The 22873-nt window shown below is 38.7% G+C and overlaps 1 protein-coding gene across 2 annotated transcripts in view; it reads right to left on the bottom strand.

Moving 5' to 3' along the window:
• The window catches only part of VPS13B (vacuolar protein sorting 13 homolog B), a 762353-nt gene that overhangs the window by 56496 nt on the left and 682984 nt on the right, over positions 1–22873 (bottom strand). For both annotated transcript variants that reach the window (XM_021688693.1, XM_021688692.1), the window contains one exon: positions 5368–5523. In XM_021688693.1, the coding sequence (XP_021544368.1) occupies positions 5368–5523 (156 nt within the window). The remainder of the gene's footprint in view (positions 1–5367; positions 5524–22873) is intronic.

The following is a 22873-nucleotide window of genomic DNA, read 5'->3' as shown; positions in this document are numbered from 1 at the left end:
TAAAAGTGGCCAGGGAGAGAAGGCTACTTAGATGAAGGAAAATCCAAATGGCTACTCCTCGGAATGGTGTTCTTCATAGCTGCTCCCATGCAGAGTTCAGTGAGAGCCATGTCTGCTTTTCTTCAAAGTGGCAACACTTACAATGCCTTTATTTTGAAAATTATGGTCAGAATTTCAAGATTAATTTATCAGTTGAAGACAGCTACTTAATTTTTTTTAATGTAGGGTTTCTCTTTAATACACATTTCCAGGTTTCACACTAATTCTCCTCTTTCCCCAAAGCCACAAAGATGTGTATTGAAGATTTCCACATATGATTTTACTTAGCAGGTTTCAGAACTCTTATTAGATCAGTGCCAAGAAGAATAGCGATATTAAAGAATAACTCCAGAGCACCAGATGCACTGGAAAATGATACCTTAGCCCTGATTAAAAGTGTATGTATAAAGATACAAATATATATACATATGTACATTTACGTTTTTAGAGTGGTAAAGCTTTCCTCAATGAGGGGATGGGAAACATGGACGTCAATGTGTGTACATGGGTAGCTGTATACTGTACAGAGTTCCTGAGAAATTTTGTATGTGGCCCATTTTCATTCAGTTGGGGCCATGGCAGAGGTATAAGAAAGGCAGGGTACAAATAACCAAACCTCATTGTTCAGGAGTGCATTAGCCAATTCTCCATTATCCAGGGGTGTGTTAATGCACTTAAGGTACATCAGGGAGCTGCACACACTCACCTCCCCAAATGGAGCTTGGAAATTAGGCAGCTGTGGTTTATTGCAAATTTCCCAGCCCAGGTGGGGCAGAAGGAAAGAAGCCAAGATGTGAGAGGCAGGAATCCACAAAGCTCTTCTGAAACCTTGATTCCTATCTTCCTTCCCACCCTGGCTAATTGAGGAAATCCTGTGTCTCTGATGTACTCCTACTGGAGCTAATCTGAATTTTAGTTAATCTACCCTGACAATAAAAAAATTAAATCCAACTGGAAGACTAGAAAGGTTTTTCACAACTGTGATATATGCAGCAGTTGTTTTGAAGTTGGTGGACCGCTGAACCTTTCAGTATTACGTGGGTTCAGTACAAACCATTTTCCATGTGCTTCTTCCTAAGTTAAAATGAATTGCTATTTCTGTGTTCTACTTTTCACTACTCGGCTGAGTGTTTAAAATGGCCCTAATTTAGAGCCCAATCTCATTTGGCTATGACAATAAATGCTCAAACTCTAAGTTATAAGTTGTGTGTGTGTGTGTGTGTGTGTGTGTGTGTGTGTGTGTGTCTTCCATGACAGTGGGAATGGAAAATGGACTTTGCCAGTTCCCATGGAAGAAGATGGTACTTCTTTCAGAAAGGTAAATGCAATGGGAGGGTGGCTTATGCTTCCATTATTGATTCCCAAAAAGTCCCTTCCTGTCTGGCTACATTCTTTTTTTTTTTTTTAATAAGATAATTTGTTACAATAGGATACAAGCAGAGACAAGTGTGAGAGGGAGTCCCTACAGAAAATAATTACTAAATATCCAAATAACGTTTGGATATCTTGAAATGTGATTTGTCACCAGATGCCTTAAAATCTGAATATTTGACATTAACAGAGAGAATGATTAAAAGGATTCCTTAAACTTCTAATGTATGGAAATTTTTTTGTTAGTCTGATTTGAACCCCTCTTTACACTAAGATTTTTAAGAAATGCTAATAGTTTGAAAAACTCAGAGAGTCAGCAGATGGTTGGGACAAATATATGTATTTAGTTATTTAAAGGATTAATGTAGCCCTAACAAGAATCTGGTGACACAAAACAATGAATTTTGGTTAAAGAATAAAGTACATGTTTTTAGTCTGGGAAAATGTATCAAGTACCACAAAAACATTCACATCCTTTGCTCAGGTAATTAAATTTTATAGCAAATTATTTTAAGGACAGACATAGACCTACATATGTATACTCACAGATATTTATTTAACGATTTATTATGGCAACAAATTGGAAATTATCTAAAAAGTGCAGCAACAAGGGGATGTCTAAATGTGTTTCAACATACCATACGGCAAATTATTATGCAACCATTAAAAAGATAGTCTAGGAATTGTAGATAACATGAGAAGATAAGCATCATATAATGTTAAGTGAAAAAAACAAGTTGAAAAACTAATTATAATCAGATCTCAGGTTGGTTAAAAAATATCTGCACAGAAGAAAAAAAAAAAAAGAGTAGAAAAAATACACCAAAGTAGTAACAGTATTTATCTTTGCATGGCAGAAATATGGGTAATTTTCTTTTCTACTTTAGACTCCTGTGTTTTCAGAACTATTTTTAAATAGTTAACATAAAAATAACAACAGTGAACTAATATTTACTAGGTGCTTTCTTTTGTAAAAGGAGTATGACACACAGAAAGGTTAAGAAATTTGCCTAAGATATTAGGCAATAAATATTAGGGCCAGGAAATCTCTTATAGTCAGGGGGAAAAAAGGTAAGTAACATTTTGTGAGAATTTTTAAAAAAGGTACGTTTCATAGCCAACTTTTCTAACCTAACAGTACACTGTTGCAATGCATAGTATCTGCTCAGGAACACAGTATACATTAATTTATCCCTGAAACTTCATATTATTCCTTGAAGATACATAATATCTATGCAAGAAGGAGGCACTACTGTTTTTGTCTTTTTTTTTTTTTTTTAAGATTTTATTTATTTAGTTGAGAGAAGGAGACTGCGTGCATGCGCAAATGGGAAGAGGGGCAGAGGAAGAGGAAGGGGGAGAAACAGGCCCTCATGGAGCAGGGAACCCGATGTGGGGCTCCATCTCAGGACCCCAAGATCATGACCTGAGCCAAAGTCAGATGCTTAGCCGACTGAGCCACCCAGGCGCCCCAGAAGAACGCGCTACCGTAATACAACAAAGTCCCACCAACGTTATGCATTGCCTGGGAATTTTTCATTATTGTAACTATAGTTTGAGTTATGACAGTGAGCGGGCCAGGCACTATTGTTAAGCACTTTGCATATACAAACGCGTTTAATTCTCACACTAACTTTGTGACAAAGGCACTATTACTATCCCCATTTGACAGATGAGGAAATTGATTCACAAAGAGGTTAAATAACCTGAAGATCACACAGCTAGCAAGCGGATACACAGCCAGAGTGGCTCTGATCTTAACCACCAATGACATACCATGAAAACCATTTCTCCATGGAGTGACCCTGCCATTCCATTAATTGTTAATTGTTCTAGCAACCATATGCAAAAGAGCTGAATGAATTGGGAAAGTTCAGACCAGAGCCATGGTGGTCAAAGTGTGACCCCTGGATCAGAAGCATCAGTATCACCTGAGAATTTGTGAGAAATACAAATTCTCACGTCACATCCAAGACCTCCTGAATCTGGAACTCTGAGGGTGGGACCCAGTAATCTATGTTTTAACAAGCCTTCTAGGCGATGCTGATGTACATGCAAGTTTGAGAACCACTGGTCTAAGGAAAAGGAAGCTAAGGGGAAACATCCTAGCTCCCTTGTGTTTTTGAAGGGCTGTAATACAGAGGAGAGATAACTTAGTCCTCACCATAAGTTGTTGCGTACATCTTACAAGTTCTGATGAACGGTAAAAACTGGCTGAATGGTGAGAGATTTGGGCTCAAAATTAGGAAAGAGCTTCATTTAGAGCTGGAAGTCATCAATTGTGGAAAGGGCTGCCGTGTGAGGAAATGAGCCTCTTATCATTTGGAGTATTCAAATGGATGCTGAATGACCATTTCTCAGGAATGCTGGTGACTGGGAAGGTGGATAAGGCATTCTTGAAAGACCACGAGTGACAGGATCAGAAAACCAGAATGTATTAATTGGGCAGATATTTATTGAGAGCATATCCAATAAAGACAGTTCTGAGGGCAGATGAAAGTCAGTGACACGCCTTGTTCTTAGACTTTGTAGCTCAAAGCTCACGCTTAGCTAGGCTGGCCCCATCATGAGTCCCAGTAAGACCCATTTGTCCCATATTCCTATTGTTATGTTACACTGCCTACTTGGAATGTCCTCTCTTAATCCAAATTCTACATGTTTTCCAAAGCCCAACTTGAGTCATATCTTCTTAGTGCAACCTCTAAATTCCCTTCACACTTACTGTCAGTTGTACACACTGTTGGGTTTATATAAATTTGTAACTTAAGAGCAAAGACTGTGTCACATGGTTAGTGTCTTTTGTTTCACTCTGTTCCACCGTAGGCAATCAATCAATACTCGAGGAATAGTCAGTTCATTGGGAAGATTCTTCTGCTATATTCTTTTCACTTCTGTTGCCCACAGTAATGAGAACATGAAGTCTCTAGCTCCCTGATTAGGAGCAGACCAAGAACATACTCGGTACAGGTCCTACTGTTCACCTCACCACTTGCTTCCGGTCTGCCCCCTGGCACATGGCAATGGACTGGCCCATGTTGCTTGATAAGTAAAGCTCCCCTTTTCCTTTTCCAGGGACTGAGGGCTGTTTCTATCATGTCCGCAGTTCACATAAGCTCTGGATAGACTGTTACAATCCAGACGCAGATGTATATGTTAAAACTCTTATGACAAATCCAGTTATGATGTGTGCAGTGAAGCCAGTTTTCAGATTTTAATACTTCCTTTTTTTCTTTCTACTCTTGTCATATGCGCCATGCTTGAAAAACATCTTTTAAAAACCACATTTTCACATCTTAAGAACACAAAAAAAGTGTCAGATACTTTTTTCCCCTTTGCAGTCTTAGAACTTCAAAAACAGCCAAAAGGAAGTTTTATAAAATACGTAAAAATATGTGCTGAGAGCTGAGGTTTTATATGCCAAGAGTTAGACTGTAGTGAATTTTTACTGCAGTTAATATTAACTCCTAGGAAAAGAAAGCTTGCTGGAGACCCAGGCCCACTTTGTCATGGGAGGTATCACAACACTTTCTCGAAGATTACTCTTACGCGTATGAGAACCAACTCCTGGTTATCCACTGTTGGATTATCCAGAGTCCCCAACACCCAGGGCTTCTTTCCTTCTTAATAAAGGCCTTTTGGCTATTTCACAGCTCATTAGCACCTCTACCAGAAGGTAGGTGGTGACAGGGAGAAGAGGTGAAACTAAAATCAGTAAATTTTACTGCTCGTTAGCAGCTCTTGTAAAAGATGTGAGACAAAGGGTTTGAAGCCATCATCATCCTCAGGATCATCAACAAGCACGTATGAAGTGCTCAGGTGCAGGGCAGCAGTAAGCACACATAGGCATACCACTGCGGGTTTTTTAATTATTAATTATTTTCATTTCTTTCAGTTCAGCTTCCATGAATTTCGTGAAAGAATTAAGAGCTGTCTGGGTCACGAACACAAGGAACTCACCTGTTTTTGCACGCCGCTGAGTTGCCGAACCTTGATGACGAGGGAAGCAGTCCGACCCTTGTACTGAATAGTTCTAATAAACGTCCCTGCATGGTCCACACTGAAGGGCTCTGACCAGCGCCAATTGCCCCAACCTTCAATACAGATGTGTAACAGCTGGAGAGAAAGACAATAATCGTCATGATGCCAAAAGTGCCAACAAACATCTAGTCCTAAAATGAAAGTCTCATTGCTGGAAAACCTTCCTATTTGTAATATTTAGCATCTGTTTTCTTTCTGACCTGAATTATTCATCCACTTCCAGCTTATTCAACCAGGCTAAGAATAGCAAATATGCCACAGAGAGTCAATGTGGTTTTCCAGATCACATTTTAAACCTTCTTAAAAATAACTGTCCTATCAAATGGTAAAAGGCCTGTTGAACATTTGAGAAAAGACCATTTCATTCATCTGGAGGACAAGAAGGTTGAAATGTGAGATCAAAGAACATTGGTCTTGGCTGGCACTTTATTGCTTCTTATGGCTAAACAGTAAAGCAAAATTTCATTTGTGGCATTATTTTTGACCCTAAGTTGCCATTCCTTATTTTTTTCTTTTGATAAGGAACAAAATAGCAATTCGAGGATGTAGTTCATTCAATATACTCTCTTTATGAGATCACATATATCATATTAGAACTATCTTCAACATTTTGAATATATGAAAAAATGTCTTTGTTCTATTTTTTGCTAGCCATGTATTTATTGTAACGTTTACCAAACTAGTCTCCTGATTCACATTCATATTTATTCACACAGTATTGCCACTTGTAATATTTATATTTCTTTCATGATCATCATATATTTTCTGTTTCCACTCCTACTTCCTAAATGCAGCGAAGAAAATCTGCTTAACTGAACAAGTATTCCAAAACAACATAATAATAACTGCTTCTTTAGGATACATATTTAAATGAAAATAAACAGTGTTCTACCCAATCACTAAGAATAAGAAAATAAAACTGACATTTTAGGAAAAACATTTATATAATATACAAACTCACTATTTTCCTTCATATCATATATAATTTTTTAAAAGAATGAACCAAAGGCTGTTCAGATGAAACATTTTCCCAGTTAACAGAATGAATAAAACTATAAAAACACTGTATAAGAACTATAATAGGCCCTTACAATAGATACATTAAAAATTTACATGGGAACTGTCATAATAATGAAAGCCTTTTGACGGAAAGATTATTTTTCAGCTTTAGCATTAGAAGGAGCCTTTAGAAAGTGCCTAAATTAAAACATTTCCCAAGGTCACTAGTCATCACAATATGATTTTGGTGGAAAGTTAAGGGAGCATTTTTTGTTTGAAAATACCATAATAAAATATTTTTTAAAAACCTCCTAACTCATCTCCCTGCTTTTCATATGGCCCCACTCCAGTTCTTTATCCATTCAACTGCCAGTGACCCTGTGAAATCAAAAAGCTACCATTCAGTTACTTCTAGAAAAGAAAGCTAACAGGGGAAAAAAAAAGAAAAAAGAAAGAAAGAAAGAGAAAAGAAAAGAAAAGAAAAGAAAGAAAGAAAAAAATCCTGGACAGCAAATACCTTTAGGGAAAAATTGGTCTTATATACACTCTACAACAAAAAAGTACTGGAGTTATCTTTGATCTTTAACTATTAGTTACAGAGAAAAAAAAGAAAAACAATAGTGGTGTTTGGAACCATTTCAGTTTTTTGTAGCAGCAACTGGGAATAAAGCTCAGGGCACACACAAAACTAAAAGAAACAAGAAAGTTGTTTTCTTTGGAGAGACTAGTAGCTGGAAATGACAAAAAAATAATGAGGCAAGGTACTTAAGGTCAAGCTTGGCTGTATTTTTCCTGAAAATTCCGCAGCCTCTAAAGAAAGGTTTAATATACACAGTGTAATTGGAATTGAGGAGTGTTCACATTTGCATACGAGCTCAGTTTTATGTAGCTGCTCCCTCTGCATGCACACAGCTTCAACCGACTGAATGTCACCAAGGAATATATGCTGTTGGGTTTCGCTTGGCAGCTACGTGTTCTCAAAATGTTGGTGTAGAGATTTTCTTTGAATTACGAAAATCCAGATACGTTTGGATTTAGTTCACACAGAAAAGTTAGGTGGGAGAAAAACATCACACTTCTCCCCACATGCATCCCTAGTAGAATATTTGTAATGCTTGGTCCCCTGTTCAAAGCATCTAAATCACTATTAGATATATATCATTTATTAGGGAAGGAATTGCATTCCTAAGAGAGAAAACCTACAAAAAGGACCTGAGAAGGCCCAGCACTCCTTCAGTCGTCCTTCCCATGATGTGTCTGCTTCAGGCATTAGACAGCAGTGCAGATACTCACGGACATCCACCGAGTGGGGGAGGTCTGTTCTGTTGAACCAAATGACTAAATTTCACGGCTCCAGGTACTGAACAGTCTCCATTTAAAACAAATACTCATATAGCTACTTCTCTTTCTATACTGAAGGGACTATAAAATCAGGCATAAAAATGTGAAACTCGTGTTAGACTCCTTGATCCTAATGCGATTTCTTTCTATCATTCCTCCGATATATTTTCTTAAGAAGCTGATATGCTAGCCACTATGGAGGAAGTAAGGAGGAAGAGCTGTGTCTTTTGTCCTGCAAGGAGCTTACGATCTTATGGGGAAAATAAAGCATGCACAAATAAATAACAAGAGGCATTAGGAGAGGTACGACATGGTACAGGAGTCTCGAGAAAGGACGGCTTGTTCTGGGCTGCGGTGATCAGAAGAGCTTCATGAAGCAGTTGGGGCTCAGAGTTACCACAGGATTTCGACTGGCAAAGATGGTGGTTCTTTTCTGGGCCTAAGGGACAAGGTGAGATGTGAAAGGCAGAAGGTATGCTTGGGGGCAAAGTTAACAGTCTGGAATGGCTGGAGAAAAGGGAACATGAAAAACAGGAGTGAGGGATAAGGTCAGACAGAGAGATCTAGACTGTGGCCAGCACTGATTCACTAAGCGAGGAATTTGTGTTTTATTGAAGAATTAGCAGGTGGCCACTGAAGCCTTCTGTATAGGGGGAAGTGTGTTGAAAGGAGACTTAAGAGTGGAGTGTGGAAGGAGGAGAGCAGTTGCAATAGGCAGGAGGAGAGGCAAGGTGGGCCAGAAACTTGCAAACCTGGGAGAGATGAAGCAATGGCCTTAGCCAAAAATTTGCTATCCTTTGTTGCCTGGAGCCCATGTTTTCTTATCAACTTGGAAATTTTCTTTCCCTTCTTCTCTCTTAAGTTTCCCTTACTGACTCACTTCCTCTACCATCTTTTCTATTCAGGCTTTTCATTCTTTTTGGCCTACTTAGCTAGTGTCTAATACTTTCCATCGGGGGAAAAAGTCAAAATAGGAACCACTCTTGTTGGAACTTCTCAGTGGGAACCGAAACTCAGCAATAAGGCAGGTTGTACAGTGGCCACACTTGTTGGAAGATCCCAAGGGGCTACATTTTCTTTTTTTCCAGCAGTCTCACCACCTCCCCAGGGCAGCCAGACTAAATTCGCAGTTTTTCCACTGAAGATCTCAAATGGGAGCATATGCAGCTCTCTGCTCATTTTTTTTTTTCAATACAAAATAAAAGTTAAAACTGAATTACTGATCAGCGGCCTGGGGTCAGCTCTCAGGACCACCCTCAGTCACCTCCAAAGGGAGAATTCCTGAATCAGTTACAGAGGAAAGAAAAATAAGATGAAATCCAGGAAAACAGGGTACACCAAGGAAGAGAAAGAAAAGGGGATGGCCACATTTTTAAAATTGTATCTTAAATATAAATGAAGGTACCAGATACTAGTCTGTGAACTTTATTTCACTATTCATTTGAAAACTGTTATCAAGATGATTTCTACCCAAATAGTGACAAATAAAAAATCTGTCTTCGGGTTCACTTACACTTTTTTTGCATTTTATAATAATTTACTGTACAGTAATATGTAATCTTTTTTTTTTTAAAGATTTTATTTATTTATTTAGACAGAAAGAGACAGCGAGAGAGGGAACACAAGCAGGGGGAGTGGGAGAGAGAGAAGCAGGCTTCCTGCTGAGCAGGGAGCCCGATGCGGGGCTCGATCCCACGACCCTGGGATCATGACCTGAGCCAAAGGCAGACGCTTAACGACTGAGCCTTCCAGGCGCCCAGTAATATGTCATGTTCTAAGAAGAAACTGAAAATCGAAATAATTTCAAAAATTTTCCCAATCCATTATATTCTTGGTAGAAACTTTAGGCGTTTTCAAAAATTAACATTCAATCCAAGTGAAATAAACTATTAAATATATGTATATATTAATATGTATTGTTAATATATATATTAAAGCCTAGGCATCATGTGTATTTTTTAAACTTCTAAACTTATCACTATATCCCAAGAGCCTAGTGAACAGTAGGCATTCAACAGATATTTGCTGAATAAATAAATGAGTCAGGATTATTGAAAAATAACCCAAAGTAGACATTAAAAATTTTGAGTGGTGATATCTGTGCATAAAATATCATAAATTTCAGAATAAAAAAAATTTAGAAATGATTCCTATTTTTAAAATATTTTTCTTTTGTCTCACTAGACTTTTAAAATTTTAATTTCAGTGTGGTTAATAGTGTTCTATTCATTTCAGGTGTACAATACAGTCATTCAACAGTTACATGTATTATTCAGTGCTTCTCAAGGTAAGTATACTCTTAAAAACAATTCCAAGTTTTTGAATGACCTTTCAACACAGGAGATTTGCTTTACATGGGTGATGATACTAGATTAAATTACAAATCAATGTAATCCCTCAGATCCATAATTAAGACACTGCAATACTGATATTAAAGCATAAAGTAGATCCCAAATGATAGACTAGGTGAGCATTTTGAGTGAAAATTAAGTTAAAATATTTTTAAAAATTCTTTTCTATCTAAACTAATATCTGGAAAGCTACAGATCAAATTACACAGATCTAAGTTTAATTGCTTGTTTGGAATGTTCTACTATCAGTAGAACTGATAGTACATGTCATACCAATAAATTAACATAAAAATAAAATGAAATATGCTGCTCATTACTGTTTTTTCAAGGCAGTTAAATTTCAGGATGTTCAGAGTATCTGATGTAATGCTAAAAAACCAAGTGGAGAACTTTCTAGATAATGTCACCCTGATTCAATACTGGAGCTCTCAGGACCCTCTATATTCTTTTACATTTACTTATAGAACACAATCTCACAAGTAAAGAACAAGAAACGTGGAAATAAATCATACTGATTTATTTTCTAGTGGATAACCTGGACTCTTTGATGCAGGGTATTTTGGAAGAAAAAGGAGAAAGAGAAAGAGAGCTTTCCAAATCAGTGGTCCAGGAGGCGGGGTAACAGAGGCCCCTCTGTTGTGACACAAGGGCTGGGTGGTTGGCTCTTCCACCAAAGGGGAGTTCTTATAGGTTTTCCCTCATGACTGAATTCAATGAAGGCCACAGATACTGTGCAGTCAGCCTAAAACAACCCGTTACAAAAAGGGAACCCTGGCACACTCACAACATATCCGTTAGAATGAAAACTGTAGCTGGAGGGTAGCCTTTGTCAAAAATCTGAGTTTCAGATACTGACAACTCAATTCTACATAGGAATTTCTCATAGGGTGATAATTATACATATGTGCAAAGATTTACCTAGATGGAAGCTTATTCCAGCACTGTTTTAATAATAAAAATTAGGCATTGCTAGGAAACGGATCAAATAAAATATGGTAAAAACAATAAAAGTAATCATTTGTTAGATACGTACTATGTGCCGAGCACTGGCCTCAGGGCTTTTTATAGATTTTCTCATTCATTCCTTAAAACAATCTTACGAGGTAGGTACTTTTGTTCCATTTTACAGATGAAAAAAGCAAACTGAGTCACAGCAAGGCTGAGCAAGCTGCTCAGGGCCATGGTGCTGGGAGGGCAGGGATGAGATCTGAACTCAGGTGTGCTTTCTCAGAGTAAGTGGTGCTGACTCTGGGGAGCTTAACCACACTTAGACTGTAGAGTCCTCTCAAACTACTGAAGAAAACAATCACAGCACAAAAAAACATTGAGAATATTAGGTAGCAGTAGACTAATGGAAAAAAAGCACATTATAAAAAGATACGTGCAGGACACATTCCGTTTTTGCAAAATGAAAACGTATTCATGCCTGTTTTCTAGGGGAGAAAATGGCTAGAGATATGCCAGAATGCTAACAGTGGTTATCTTGGGGTCGTGTGTTTTAAGTATTCCTTTGCGTATGTGTTTTGTGTTCTTTTATGTAATTTCCAAATGTCATACTATAAATATGCATTATTTTGCAATCAGATAAACATTAATGTTATTAAAAAGAAAAACGTCTAATAGAAAGCATACAGAGCCTGCATTTTAAGGCGAAAGAAATGACACATTTCTATTTTAGTAACTCCAGTTCAGCTTCCTGCCTGAAGCCTCCCCATCCGTCCTAGCTGGTGTCATAGCTTTTTCATTTGTCCTGCTGGTGCTTTGCTAAAAAGGGTGATATGACGGTCAGTTCACCTCTGTAGCCTCCGAGCCCCTCCCATAGGGTCTGGTTTGCTCTATTACTATTCACATGATCCTTGGAGCTGTTTAATGTAATTATTTGAGCTTTTCCCCCCTATGGCGATAGGGTTTTTTTCCCCCCAATATAGCAAATATTTTAAGGATCTACATCTATTAAATGTTTACCATAAGCCAACGAACTAAGCTACACATGATGGATATGGAGATGAATGAGACACACCACTTGCACTGGAAATTCTCACAATAGAGTGGCAGAAACAGATATTTAACAAGAAAACTTATGCTGCAAAATTTTATGAGAGGAAGGAAAAATTGTTGTAGGACTCCAGAGGTATTCTGCTTGGGGAGTTAAAAGATTGACCAGAGGACATACTTAGTTATGAAAAGAAATAACATGAAAAAACATGCTGAAATAGAGTAAAGAAAAGATATACAGGACTGTTATTTCTGATAAACAAAAGCAGGCGACAGCCTAACTTGGAGTGTTTTTTTTTGCACAAATTATTATTTTTTTTTAAAGATTTTATTTATTTATTTGAGAGAATGAGAATGAGAGACAGAGAGCATGAGAGGGAGGAGGGTCAGAGGGAGAAGCAGACTCCCCACCGAGCAGGGAGCCCGATGCGGGACTCGATCCCGGGACTCCAGGATCATGACCTGAGCTGAAGGCAGTCACTTAACCAACTGAGCCACCTAGGCGCCCTCTGCACAAAATTAATGTCTACAAAGCACACTGACTGCATTATAAGTAGGGACAGGTCCTAAAAGTAGCAAGCTATAGCTTCAAACCATTTTTGCAAACAAACAACTTCTTGTCCTACTTCTTGTCAATGTAATTTGGAAAATTAACTTTATGGTATGAACTCATCGGCTTACAATCCTCTAATAGCTTTGATCCTAACCCAAATGGAACCACTGAATTTTGATCCTGGAAAGGAAAGAGTCATACTGGAACAAAAATCATCATTTTAGGAGGCCAGATCTTGCTCTTATTCAGCCAGAGGTATGTGTAGGTTCTTGGGGCCGAGGAGATGTGAGGGTTAGGAAGAGGACCTGCGCAGGAGAGAGTGGTATGGAAAGGGAGGCTAAAGAGGCAGGGGACTCTTCTTCAGTAGCTGCTGCTTCCCCTCCGGGCATCAGTCATCAGTAAAGACCAGGGACCGAAGCCTTAAAGACACGGATCGAAAGTAACTGACGGTTTCTTAGGCTGTTTGGTGTCCTGCTCTTCACTATCTCCCTGGTCTTTCTACATCTACAGAGAGATAGTAGCTCCCAGGGAGAAACAGACTGTGGCAGTACTCCGCTGTATTTATGAGAGGTCATCATGAGACAAACACTACAGAGGAAGAAAGACTCAGGAACAACAAAAACAGCTGCGAACAAGGGAAACTGTAGTTTTTCAAAAAGTGTGACAATTTGGGGTATCAGAGAAGCATGAAAAGATGTAGGAGAAGGTGTCCTCTCTGTATAACTGAGAAATATTAGGATATGTCAGCTAGAAAATGGGAAATGAGACTGGAATTGACTTTGTCCTTCCGCCCCGTAGCTGGGGACGAGACTAACAATCTCATCATTCCTCAAGTGATAACAGAGTCTAACCAAGGACAATCCATATGCCACAATCACTAACAAACACTGAAAATAAGCCATGTAACCTCTAAAAAAATATCACAAAGCAAAGGGAAGAGAGTATCATTTTAAAAAGTGAGGGGAAAAGAGTAGTTACCATAAACACATTGTTGCAGAATTCAGGAAAAGAATATCAGGAAAGTTTTTGGTCTTTTTTAAACTTCTTTAAACTGAAAAATAAATGATTTCTGTAAAACTGTAGAAAACTACTGAGAGGAAAGAACAGTCTGGCATAGATAGAAAAGAGCCTGAGGTTAAAATAAATAGGTGGTATAAGAAGGTAATTAGATAAAACAATAAATGCAGGAATGCATTTTGCAGAATAATGATTTACACCGTCAGAGCAAATATGAATAACTACTAGGAAAAAAAATTGAAAACCCTTAGAGTTAAAGACAAATATATAAAGAAATAGGACAGAAAATAATCACAGGTATCAAAGAAAAACAAAATATACACAATTAATATAAAAAAAGAAGTAATTCTATCATCTCTTCCATCTATAAGGCTCTAGAGCTTTAAAACCGTGCATTGCGTCCTTCCATCATATAGTTCATGGTAAATTATTTGAACTTCCATGGGTAAACAGGATGTCAAATGTCACACATTTTTAGCAAACATTAAGGCTTAATCCATGTTTCAGCATATCTACAAGCAAATCATAGAATCTTTCTAAAATTAGAAAAGATTTATATTTTTTAAGTAACTCTAAACAGAAATCCAAATTCAAAAATTTATTTACGGTTTTTCACTGTTCAGGCATGAGCCTCTGTGCAGTATCTGGCTAAAAATGCATACTTAGAGAAAAAGAAGTTAAAAAAGAAGTAAGAGTAGGACGAATAATTGTGGTACTTCTGACTTACACATTGTCTACAAAACAATGGGATGCTTCATGTGTATTCTTTGCTAAAAAATTGCTTAAACACAAATTATCTAAATTAGCAAAAAATAATATACTTCAAAAAATTTTTTGCAGGAAGATGTCATGAGCAAATTCTCTCATATATTAAAATATGATTTTATGCATAATTTTTGGGACATAATAATTATAAAATCAGATATAAAGGCACATAGTAAAAAAAAGTATGAAATGACATGTAGATTTTGAAAAGATCATTTCGGCATTACACATATACTTTGTTTTCATGTTTCTAAAGGGTGTGAACTTCCCTGTATTTAAATGATATGTGACTGAAAAAACACAACACTAATGACTGCCTTACATGCAGAACTGTCTGGGCCTTGGAGACGGTTCACCCCTGATAACTGCCACAAAGGGTTGAAAAGCGAAAGTTCAGAAAAATGTGATATGTATATGTATGTGTGAGTACAGAAAAGGATGGTTTGTCCATAAAATATGAAATAATTCCTATTTTCTTTTAGATTAATTAAATAAAATAACAACTTCAATTGCTTAATTGAGTTGCACCAACAGCCAGGAGATTCTGGTGCTGTGTAGACACACTCTTTTGACAGAATGATAGCCGACGGTCGCCATGCTCTTGGTTGGACCCAGCTCTTCAGTGGAAGAGAAAAGAGCATGTTGGACAGAAATAAAGAATGATTTAGGTGAGCTGAGAAATGAAAACCAGTAAGAAACAAGAGATAATGTTTAATAGTCATTCAGGTTTGGAAAAATATTTTGAGTCTGTGAGCCAAACTGTTTTATTTGTTTGAAAATCAATTTTGACTAAATACAAACAACAGAGAAACCCAACCTAAAAAACTTTCTTTTAAATTGTTCTCAAATGTAACATTCATCATTCAGCAAAATTTACTTTAGTGTAAAATAGAAGTCATGCCAACACGTGTTCTAAGAAAGGATAAAACAGTTTGATGCAATCTTTATTTTTAGTCATCATGGCAATTTAGACAATTATAATTGTTATCCCTAATTTTTAATTGGAAAAAAAAAGTTAACAGATGGATATAAAAGAAATCCAAAATTTCCATAGTTATTTATTTTCATTTAACTAAACTGCCTTGCCATACTAAGAAAACATTTTTGTAAAGGTTAAATAAAGTATTTCATGGCAACCGCTGCTTCTCGGTGCCTGTATAACAGGAAACATGAGCCAAAGTTGTGCAAGTTGGTTTGCTTTCCCAGTAAGGGAATGTGGTATCTAAGACCTTGTCCTAACTCATTTTATCCCCAAGTGTAAGTCAAGCAAGTCAAATATGAACTAATGCCTGAAGGGAAGTCCCTGACTCCAAAAGTATGGATTATTTCACATTTATCTTAAAATCTGCTCTCAGAGTTCTTAAAATTCACTAACTTGGCAAGTCAGGAATTATCATGAGAAATGAAATAATTTCAGAACTATGAAGTCATCCAACATTCCATGCATCTGACACTCATTGGGCTTGGCCATGTCTTGGGCATTATTCTGACCTTTAGATAATAAGCTCTTCAATATCCTGTTCGGTATGGAAATAATTAAAAAGTACCACAGTATAATAGGTGTGCCATTGTCTTTAACAGAGTTAATGCTTTTGTTACAGACTTGTGCTAATAGGTTATGATTAGAGACAATCACATTATGTATGCTGAAATCTTTATAACATTCTTAATCAGTATTTCCCATTACTTAAAAATGGCAAAATACCACACTTTAATGGTCCAGCTGCATTCCCTTTCTCCCAGTACTCTGTATGAAAATTCACATTTAATACTAGTTCAGTAAAGGACCTTTATGTTTAGACATCAAGAATTCACATTTCCAGAGCACGGGCTTGTGAAAAGCCTTTGAGTGTCTTGTAAAAAGCTTAAGGAATCTTCAGTACATTTTTCTCCAAAGCTGTATTTCAATATCTAAAATTTATTGCCAGAGGAGGGACAGAGAGACCATTAAGCAGCACCAGCAGTCATTCCTCTGGGTGCTTCACAGCTGAAAAAATCCCCAGTTGTTCTTTTTCATGCAGGCTTGTAGAAAAGTCCAGAAATCAGCCCTGGGACTGAATAAAGTGCCCTCTCACAATCCTCTTTGCCATTTCAAAGTCTTAACTAGGTCATACTGCAAATCATTTTTACAAAGAAACTTTGAAAAATATGGGAAAAATAAAACTCAGCCCCAAGCCTCTGCCTCTTATTTCGAGTGCATGCATTTCCCAACAGAAAATGAAGAAATTCCAAATATGCTCTAGCTACCAGATACTTAATGACCAAAACTGTTAGGGCCCTATTTACCTCTACTGGTTACTTCACAAGGCCCTCTAAGCTTCCTCAGAGAATGTAAGTCTCTTGGAATCTCTCATGAAACTGAAATATTTGAGAGAGAAAGGCGAAGGGACAGAGTCTACAGTCCACTATTTTGCTCTTTCAATTACTGCCTAAAACCGAAATACAGATGCAGTTGGTGGTGACTGGACAGTTGGTTCCGGGTACTCAAATGGAGTCAGTGTTTACAGAGTATTTGGGATTAAAATCCTTGCCAGATGGTCCCAAGAAGTGTTTACCTCACTGTTGATTTTAGCTATCTCAATGTCAGCAACAGTAAAAAGAAGCTCGTTCTGCCACTGGGGAACAAAGGCATACAATCCTTCCTCCCCACATGGAATTGCTAGTTGCAGACAGCTGTGCCCTCCACAACAAGGGTGATACCGGAGGTTTCTGGGAATCGACTTCCATGGTTAGAGAAGGAGAAAATGTGTGGCAAAGTTAACTTGAAATGATTTACTTTAAATCGGTAATATTTGGTAACTATACAACGTACTTTTAGTTTATGACAAACAGTAAGAGCGCTGGCTGGCTCAGTTGGTCGAGCATGCAACTCTTGATCTCAGGGTCGTGAGTTCAAGCCCCATGCGTGGTATAGAGTTTACTCAAAAAAAAAAAAAATGAAAAAAGAATAAGTTGGGAAGAGTTGGACCTGCACGTGGACCTGAAAGGTGCTTTCATTTGGAGAATACTGTGAATTTCCTCCTGTAGTGATCTCCTAGTTTTGTCATAGTTTTCATTAGAGGCCACTGGGAGGTCAAAGGGGAGGAGGTGTGGGAGACCAGAAACTACTCTTAATTAAAAGCCCAACTTCACTGACAGTATACAGAAGCATACATTCTGAGATCAGAGGGCCTCTTTTTGGTCAGTATAGTACACACAAAATATCCAATCGGATGCAACAAAGTTCATAATTTTCATATTGTTAAAATAATTAAGCTTTTAAGTCTATGTTCTTGAGACATGTCAGAAACATTATGAGTAAGTAATGAAAACATTTACAGTGAACATTTACCAAGTGCCTAATATGAGCAGGCTACTGGATTAGATACTGTGGAAAATTCCTTTTTTTTCTTTAAAGCCTCCTACTCTTTTTTTCCTTCTTTTTACTTTCAGCAAATACCCATTACCTCATCTCCATTCACACTCATCCTCATTCTCTCTCTCTTATTTCAAAGTCGGAGGAGGCTTTTGTGGTAAGTTGCAAATGGCCACAAATTCTCTCAGCAACTCTCAGCGAGAGGTAATACCTAGTTCCTTATTCTTTGGATCTGGCCCTAACCCTGTGACTTGCTCTGCCCGAGAAGGTGGCAGGAGATGCTGTGTGAGCTCCGAGCTTAGGCTCAACAGGCTCTGCAGTTTCTGCTCTGGCTTTCCTGTCTGGGCTAGCCTGCTGGGGCAGTCACATGGAAGAGAACCAAGAGTACCCTGGCCAGCAGCCTGCCAACTACCACATATGTAGGTGAGGCCATGTTGGACCACAAGAGAGCCGTGCGGACACCAGCAGAAGAGCCTCCTGAGGGCATCTAGGTTTCTGACCAACAGACTCATGAGCTAAATACATTTTTTTAAGCTACTAAGTTTTGGGGTGCTCTGTTAAGCAGCAATAGATATCCGATATAAACCTCCTCCCATCCAGGGTCAATCCTTTATCTGTGATCTGGATTCCTTCCTCCTCCCCTCTTCTAAGACTTTATGTCACTAATCATTTTTCCTCTCTTCTGCGTATCAACCTCTGCTTCCATATAGAACATGCCTTAGTTTCTTCCATTTAAAACCCTTGCTTGATCCTGCAGCTTTCTCTAGCTAATACCCAGTCAAGAGTAAAAAAAAAAAAAAAAAAAAAAAAAATTCATGCTGATTCTCTCCATTTCCTCACCTTCTGTTCATTTTCAACCCACTTCAATTTGGCTTCTATCCGTATTTTGCCATGAAAATGTTTTCCTTGAGCCATCCATGACCTCTCAATTGACAAATATAATGGCCTCTTCAGTTCTTGTCTTACTCAATCTCTGTATGGCATCTGATAATTCTGCCCCTCTAGATATTCTCCTTTCTTGGCTTTTAGAACACTGTATGTCCTAGTTTTCCTGTTATGACTAAGTTTTCCTCACACCTCTTATCCCTTTCAGTGGATCCCATTTCTTAGCCTAATCCCTAAATTCTACTATTATTCCTTATGGCAGCCCACTTCCAAGATCGCACCAGTGATCCTTGTCCTCTGTTATTTGTGCCTTTGCGTAGTCCCCTCCCACGCTGAATAGGGCTGACCTGTGTAACCACTAGGATGTCACAGAAATGACAATGAATGACTTCTGAGCTTAGGTCATAAAAGACACTGTGGCTTCTGTCTTGTTCTGTCTTGTATCACTTGATCTGGGGGAAGCCAGTGGCTATGTCACAAGGATACTCAATGAACTCTATGGAGAGATCCTTGTAGCAAAGAGCCAAGTCCTCTTGCCGAGAGCCATATGAGTGAGCCATTTTGGAAATGGATCCTCCAGCCCAGTCAAGCCTTTAGATGACTAAAGTTCCAGCTGATGTCTTGACTGTGGCCTTCTCAGAGACTCTGAGCTACATCTACCCAGTTCAACCACTCCCAAAATTCTTGGCTAATGAAATGGAGATTAAAAAAAAAATGTTTGTTGTATTATCTACTCGGGTTTTTAGGTAATTTATTAAACAGCAATATGTAACTAATATAGATTCTGTTATCTCCAAGTGGGGTGCTACCAAAACAAAAGCCTAAAAATGCAAGGGGCTTTGGAGCAGGCAAGTGGGCAGAAATTAGAAGGACTTGAGAAGAGTGTTGGTGAATATCTAAGGTGCTTCAAAGATGCTTTTAATAGTTACTTGATGGCCTGAGAGCAGGCTGTCAGTAAGGAGGCGAGAACAGTGTTGCTGGACGTTGGGAGAAAGGGGATCCTTGCTATGCAGTGGCGGAGAGTTTAGCAACACTACAAGCTAGAGTGACATGGAAAGTAGAAATGCGCCTAATCAACTATGCGATCTAGCTTAGGAGATTTCCAGGCAGTGTTGAAGTAACTCCTGGCTTCTATCTGCTGCTTATATTAAAGTCTGGGAGGGGCTGACAGAAGCTTAAGGAAGAACTGTTAGATAAAAAGGAGCCAGGACTTGCTAGTTTTCAACATTTCTAGCCTTGCAGATGGCAAATGATGCTAACATCAAGAAGTGGTTTCTAGGCAAAGATCAAATCCAGGACACGGCCAGGAAAGCTGGTTTAGGGATGAAGCTAAGGATGTGGCTGTAAAATCCTTGGTTAGGATCTCAAAAAGATCTAAATTGGTGTCTCAGAAAACTATTCAAACAATAGGGCTTCTAAGACACTCAGCAGTGTGAACAAATCCCAAAGCAGAGAAGGAATTACCTTGAAGAGATACGTGATTTTGTCCACTGTAGCAAACCCCAGTAAGATTAACAAGAGCCCCATAAAGTTGTTTAAAGAATTATATTGGCAGAAACACTCCCAATTTAGACTGAAAGAGACAAAGTACAAGATGGTAAAGAGGCCTGTGATTCTTCAAAATTCTACTGCTAGAAAGCAGGCTGAGAAAACTATGAAGTGCAAACAAAGGACACTTTTCATGAAAAAGGATGGATGACTCAGAGGCTTGAGCCAAGACTCCAAAGCCATGAGCCATGGACAATTATTCCTGAGCGGAGTATGAATGATTACTAATCGAGAAACTTCTGACATTTATCTGGTTGGATATTAGAATTTTTATGGACCAGTAACTGATGGGTCTCCCTTTTTCTCCTTTTATGAACGGGAGTGTCTGCAGTAGCCATCCTTCGTCTGTACACCACTGGTGTACATTGTTCTACTGCAAGAGCTAACTAACAAAGTCCTCTTCTCTTAGCCCCGCCTCCTTGGGCATTCTGATCTATTCCCACCGCTACCTAGGCACAGATGACAGACCCAATTTTTACCTCTGAGACCAGACTATTCTTTTGACATTCTGACTCTTCCATTCAATTTGCCTCCTCTACATGGCCACTTGGATGTCTGGTTAGAAAGGGAAAAGGGAAGGAAAGGAACCTTTGGTTATAGAGAGCTGAGTTCTTCACTAGGCACTTTATAAATGTTATTGCATGGGATAGTCACTAAAATCTCTTGATTTTGCAGAAGAGGAAGCTGAGACTCCAAGGAATTAAGAAACTTTTCCAATCTTACATAGCTAACAAGGCTTAGGAGTGAAACCCAGGCATTTATGGCTTCAAATACATGTTTTTTCTAATATATCATCCTTTCTGCCCTCCCAAGTAACCCAAAACTCAGTGTGTCCACAATGGATTTTAGAATCACCCTGTTGCGCTCTCATATCCTATTCCATCCTCTGTCTCTAAAACACTGTCTTTCTACTCAGTTCCCTGTCTTGGGCCAACAGCAACACTGCCAACTTGTCCCCTAAGTCTAGAACCTCAGAATCAAACTAGGCCCTTCTCTTCCATGACCAGTACCCAAATCCTGGTGACTGTAACTCCCAAATAGCTTCCAAACAGATCACTTCCAGCGTAAACCTTCTCTTCTAGCCTCCCTGATACCCAAAAAGAAGTTCAGAGTTATTCCAGTGGTTTCCCCTCCAGCTTCCCTCCAGCTAATCCTCAAGATTTTCTCTTTTTCTTTGGTTTTTAGTAGTTTCATCATGAGGTGCTTGAGTGTGAGTTTCTTTGAGATGTCTGTTTGGAGTTTTCCTGAGCTTCTTGGGTCTGCAAATTTCTATCTTTCCCAAAACTTGGGAAGTTTTTTGAGCTTATTTAATTTTTTTGGCCCCACTCTCTCACTCTCTACTCATTCTTAGATTGTAATTACTCCTATATTAGACCTTTTGAAATTGTCCCACAGGTCTCTGCAGTTGGATTCATTTTGTTTGATTCTTTTTCTCTCTCCTTCAGACTGGATGATTTCTAGTGCTCTATCTTCAAGTGTACTGTCTTTTTTTCTCTGTCATGTTGTATTATATTTCTATCACTGAATGGCAAATTGCCACAAATTTAGCAGCTTAAAAGAACACAGTTTTACCATCACTCTGTCTGTGGGCCAGGAGTCCAAGCAGGGAAGAATCCACTTCCAAGTGCACTCAGGTTGTTGGCAGAATATATTCCCCTGTGGCTATATGATGAGGGCTCTGACTTACTAATGACTGGGGCCGGCAGCCACCTGCAGGTCCTGGAGGCTTCCCACAGCTTCCTGACCCATGGCCTTCTTTGTAGGCACTCACAACACGACAGTTTGCTTCTTCAAGGCCAGTAGGAGCATATGTGTGTGTGTCTCTCTCTCTCTCCTCACAAAAGGGCCCAGCCCCTCTTTTAGGGTTTTATATGATTCAGTGAGGTCCACAAAATAGTTTCCCTTTTGATTAATTAAAAATCAACTAATTCGGGACCTTAATTACATCTGTAAAATACCTTCCCCTGTGTTATAGTTGCTTTGAAGTATATGGACATTCTAACCTCTGGGTCATACTTGGCGTTAACATCTGTTAATTATCTTTCTCTTGAAATTGAACTCCTTTTTTTTTTTTTTGAGATTCTTGAGATTTGTTGAATAATTTTGGTTTATAGTATGGACACTGTCAAGGTTTTGTTGTGGGAACTCTGGATTTTCTTATAATTGCTCCAGAGTGTTAATGTATTTGATTTAACAAGTACCCAATTTGTTTAGACTCAAACGGAAAACTCTCACACCTGGGCGAGCGGCAGCTCGGATTCGTTCCGTTCTTTAAGCCTTGGGTACAGGCTGCTTCTGGTTTTCCCCAGGCACATGTGTTTCCGCAGTCAGTGGACAGTTGGGCCAAATTATTTTCCTGCTTTCTGGCTTCCCCTTGTCCAAGGTTTTCTCCTCGTTCTCCAGCAGCCTTGGTGGCCTGAGCTCTTTCCCCTGCTCTGTGGGGCCAGGATGATGCTGGGCTACCCCCGCACTGAAGTGACTGCAGTTGCCGTCAAGGCACAGCCAGAAAAAATGGGGAATTCACTCAGCAGGTCACTTGCTCAAAGTTTTGATTCCTCTCCAAAATCTGCCTGCCTTTGTTCAGTCTTCAGAAGTAGTTTTTTTAGTGTTTTGCTC

The sequence above is a fragment of the Neomonachus schauinslandi genome, chromosome 4 (genome assembly GCF_002201575.2).
Source record: "Neomonachus schauinslandi chromosome 4, ASM220157v2, whole genome shotgun sequence".
NCBI classification, from domain to species: Eukaryota; Metazoa; Chordata; class Mammalia; order Carnivora; family Phocidae; genus Neomonachus; species Neomonachus schauinslandi.
This window is presented reverse-complemented; position numbering and strand designations above follow the sequence as displayed.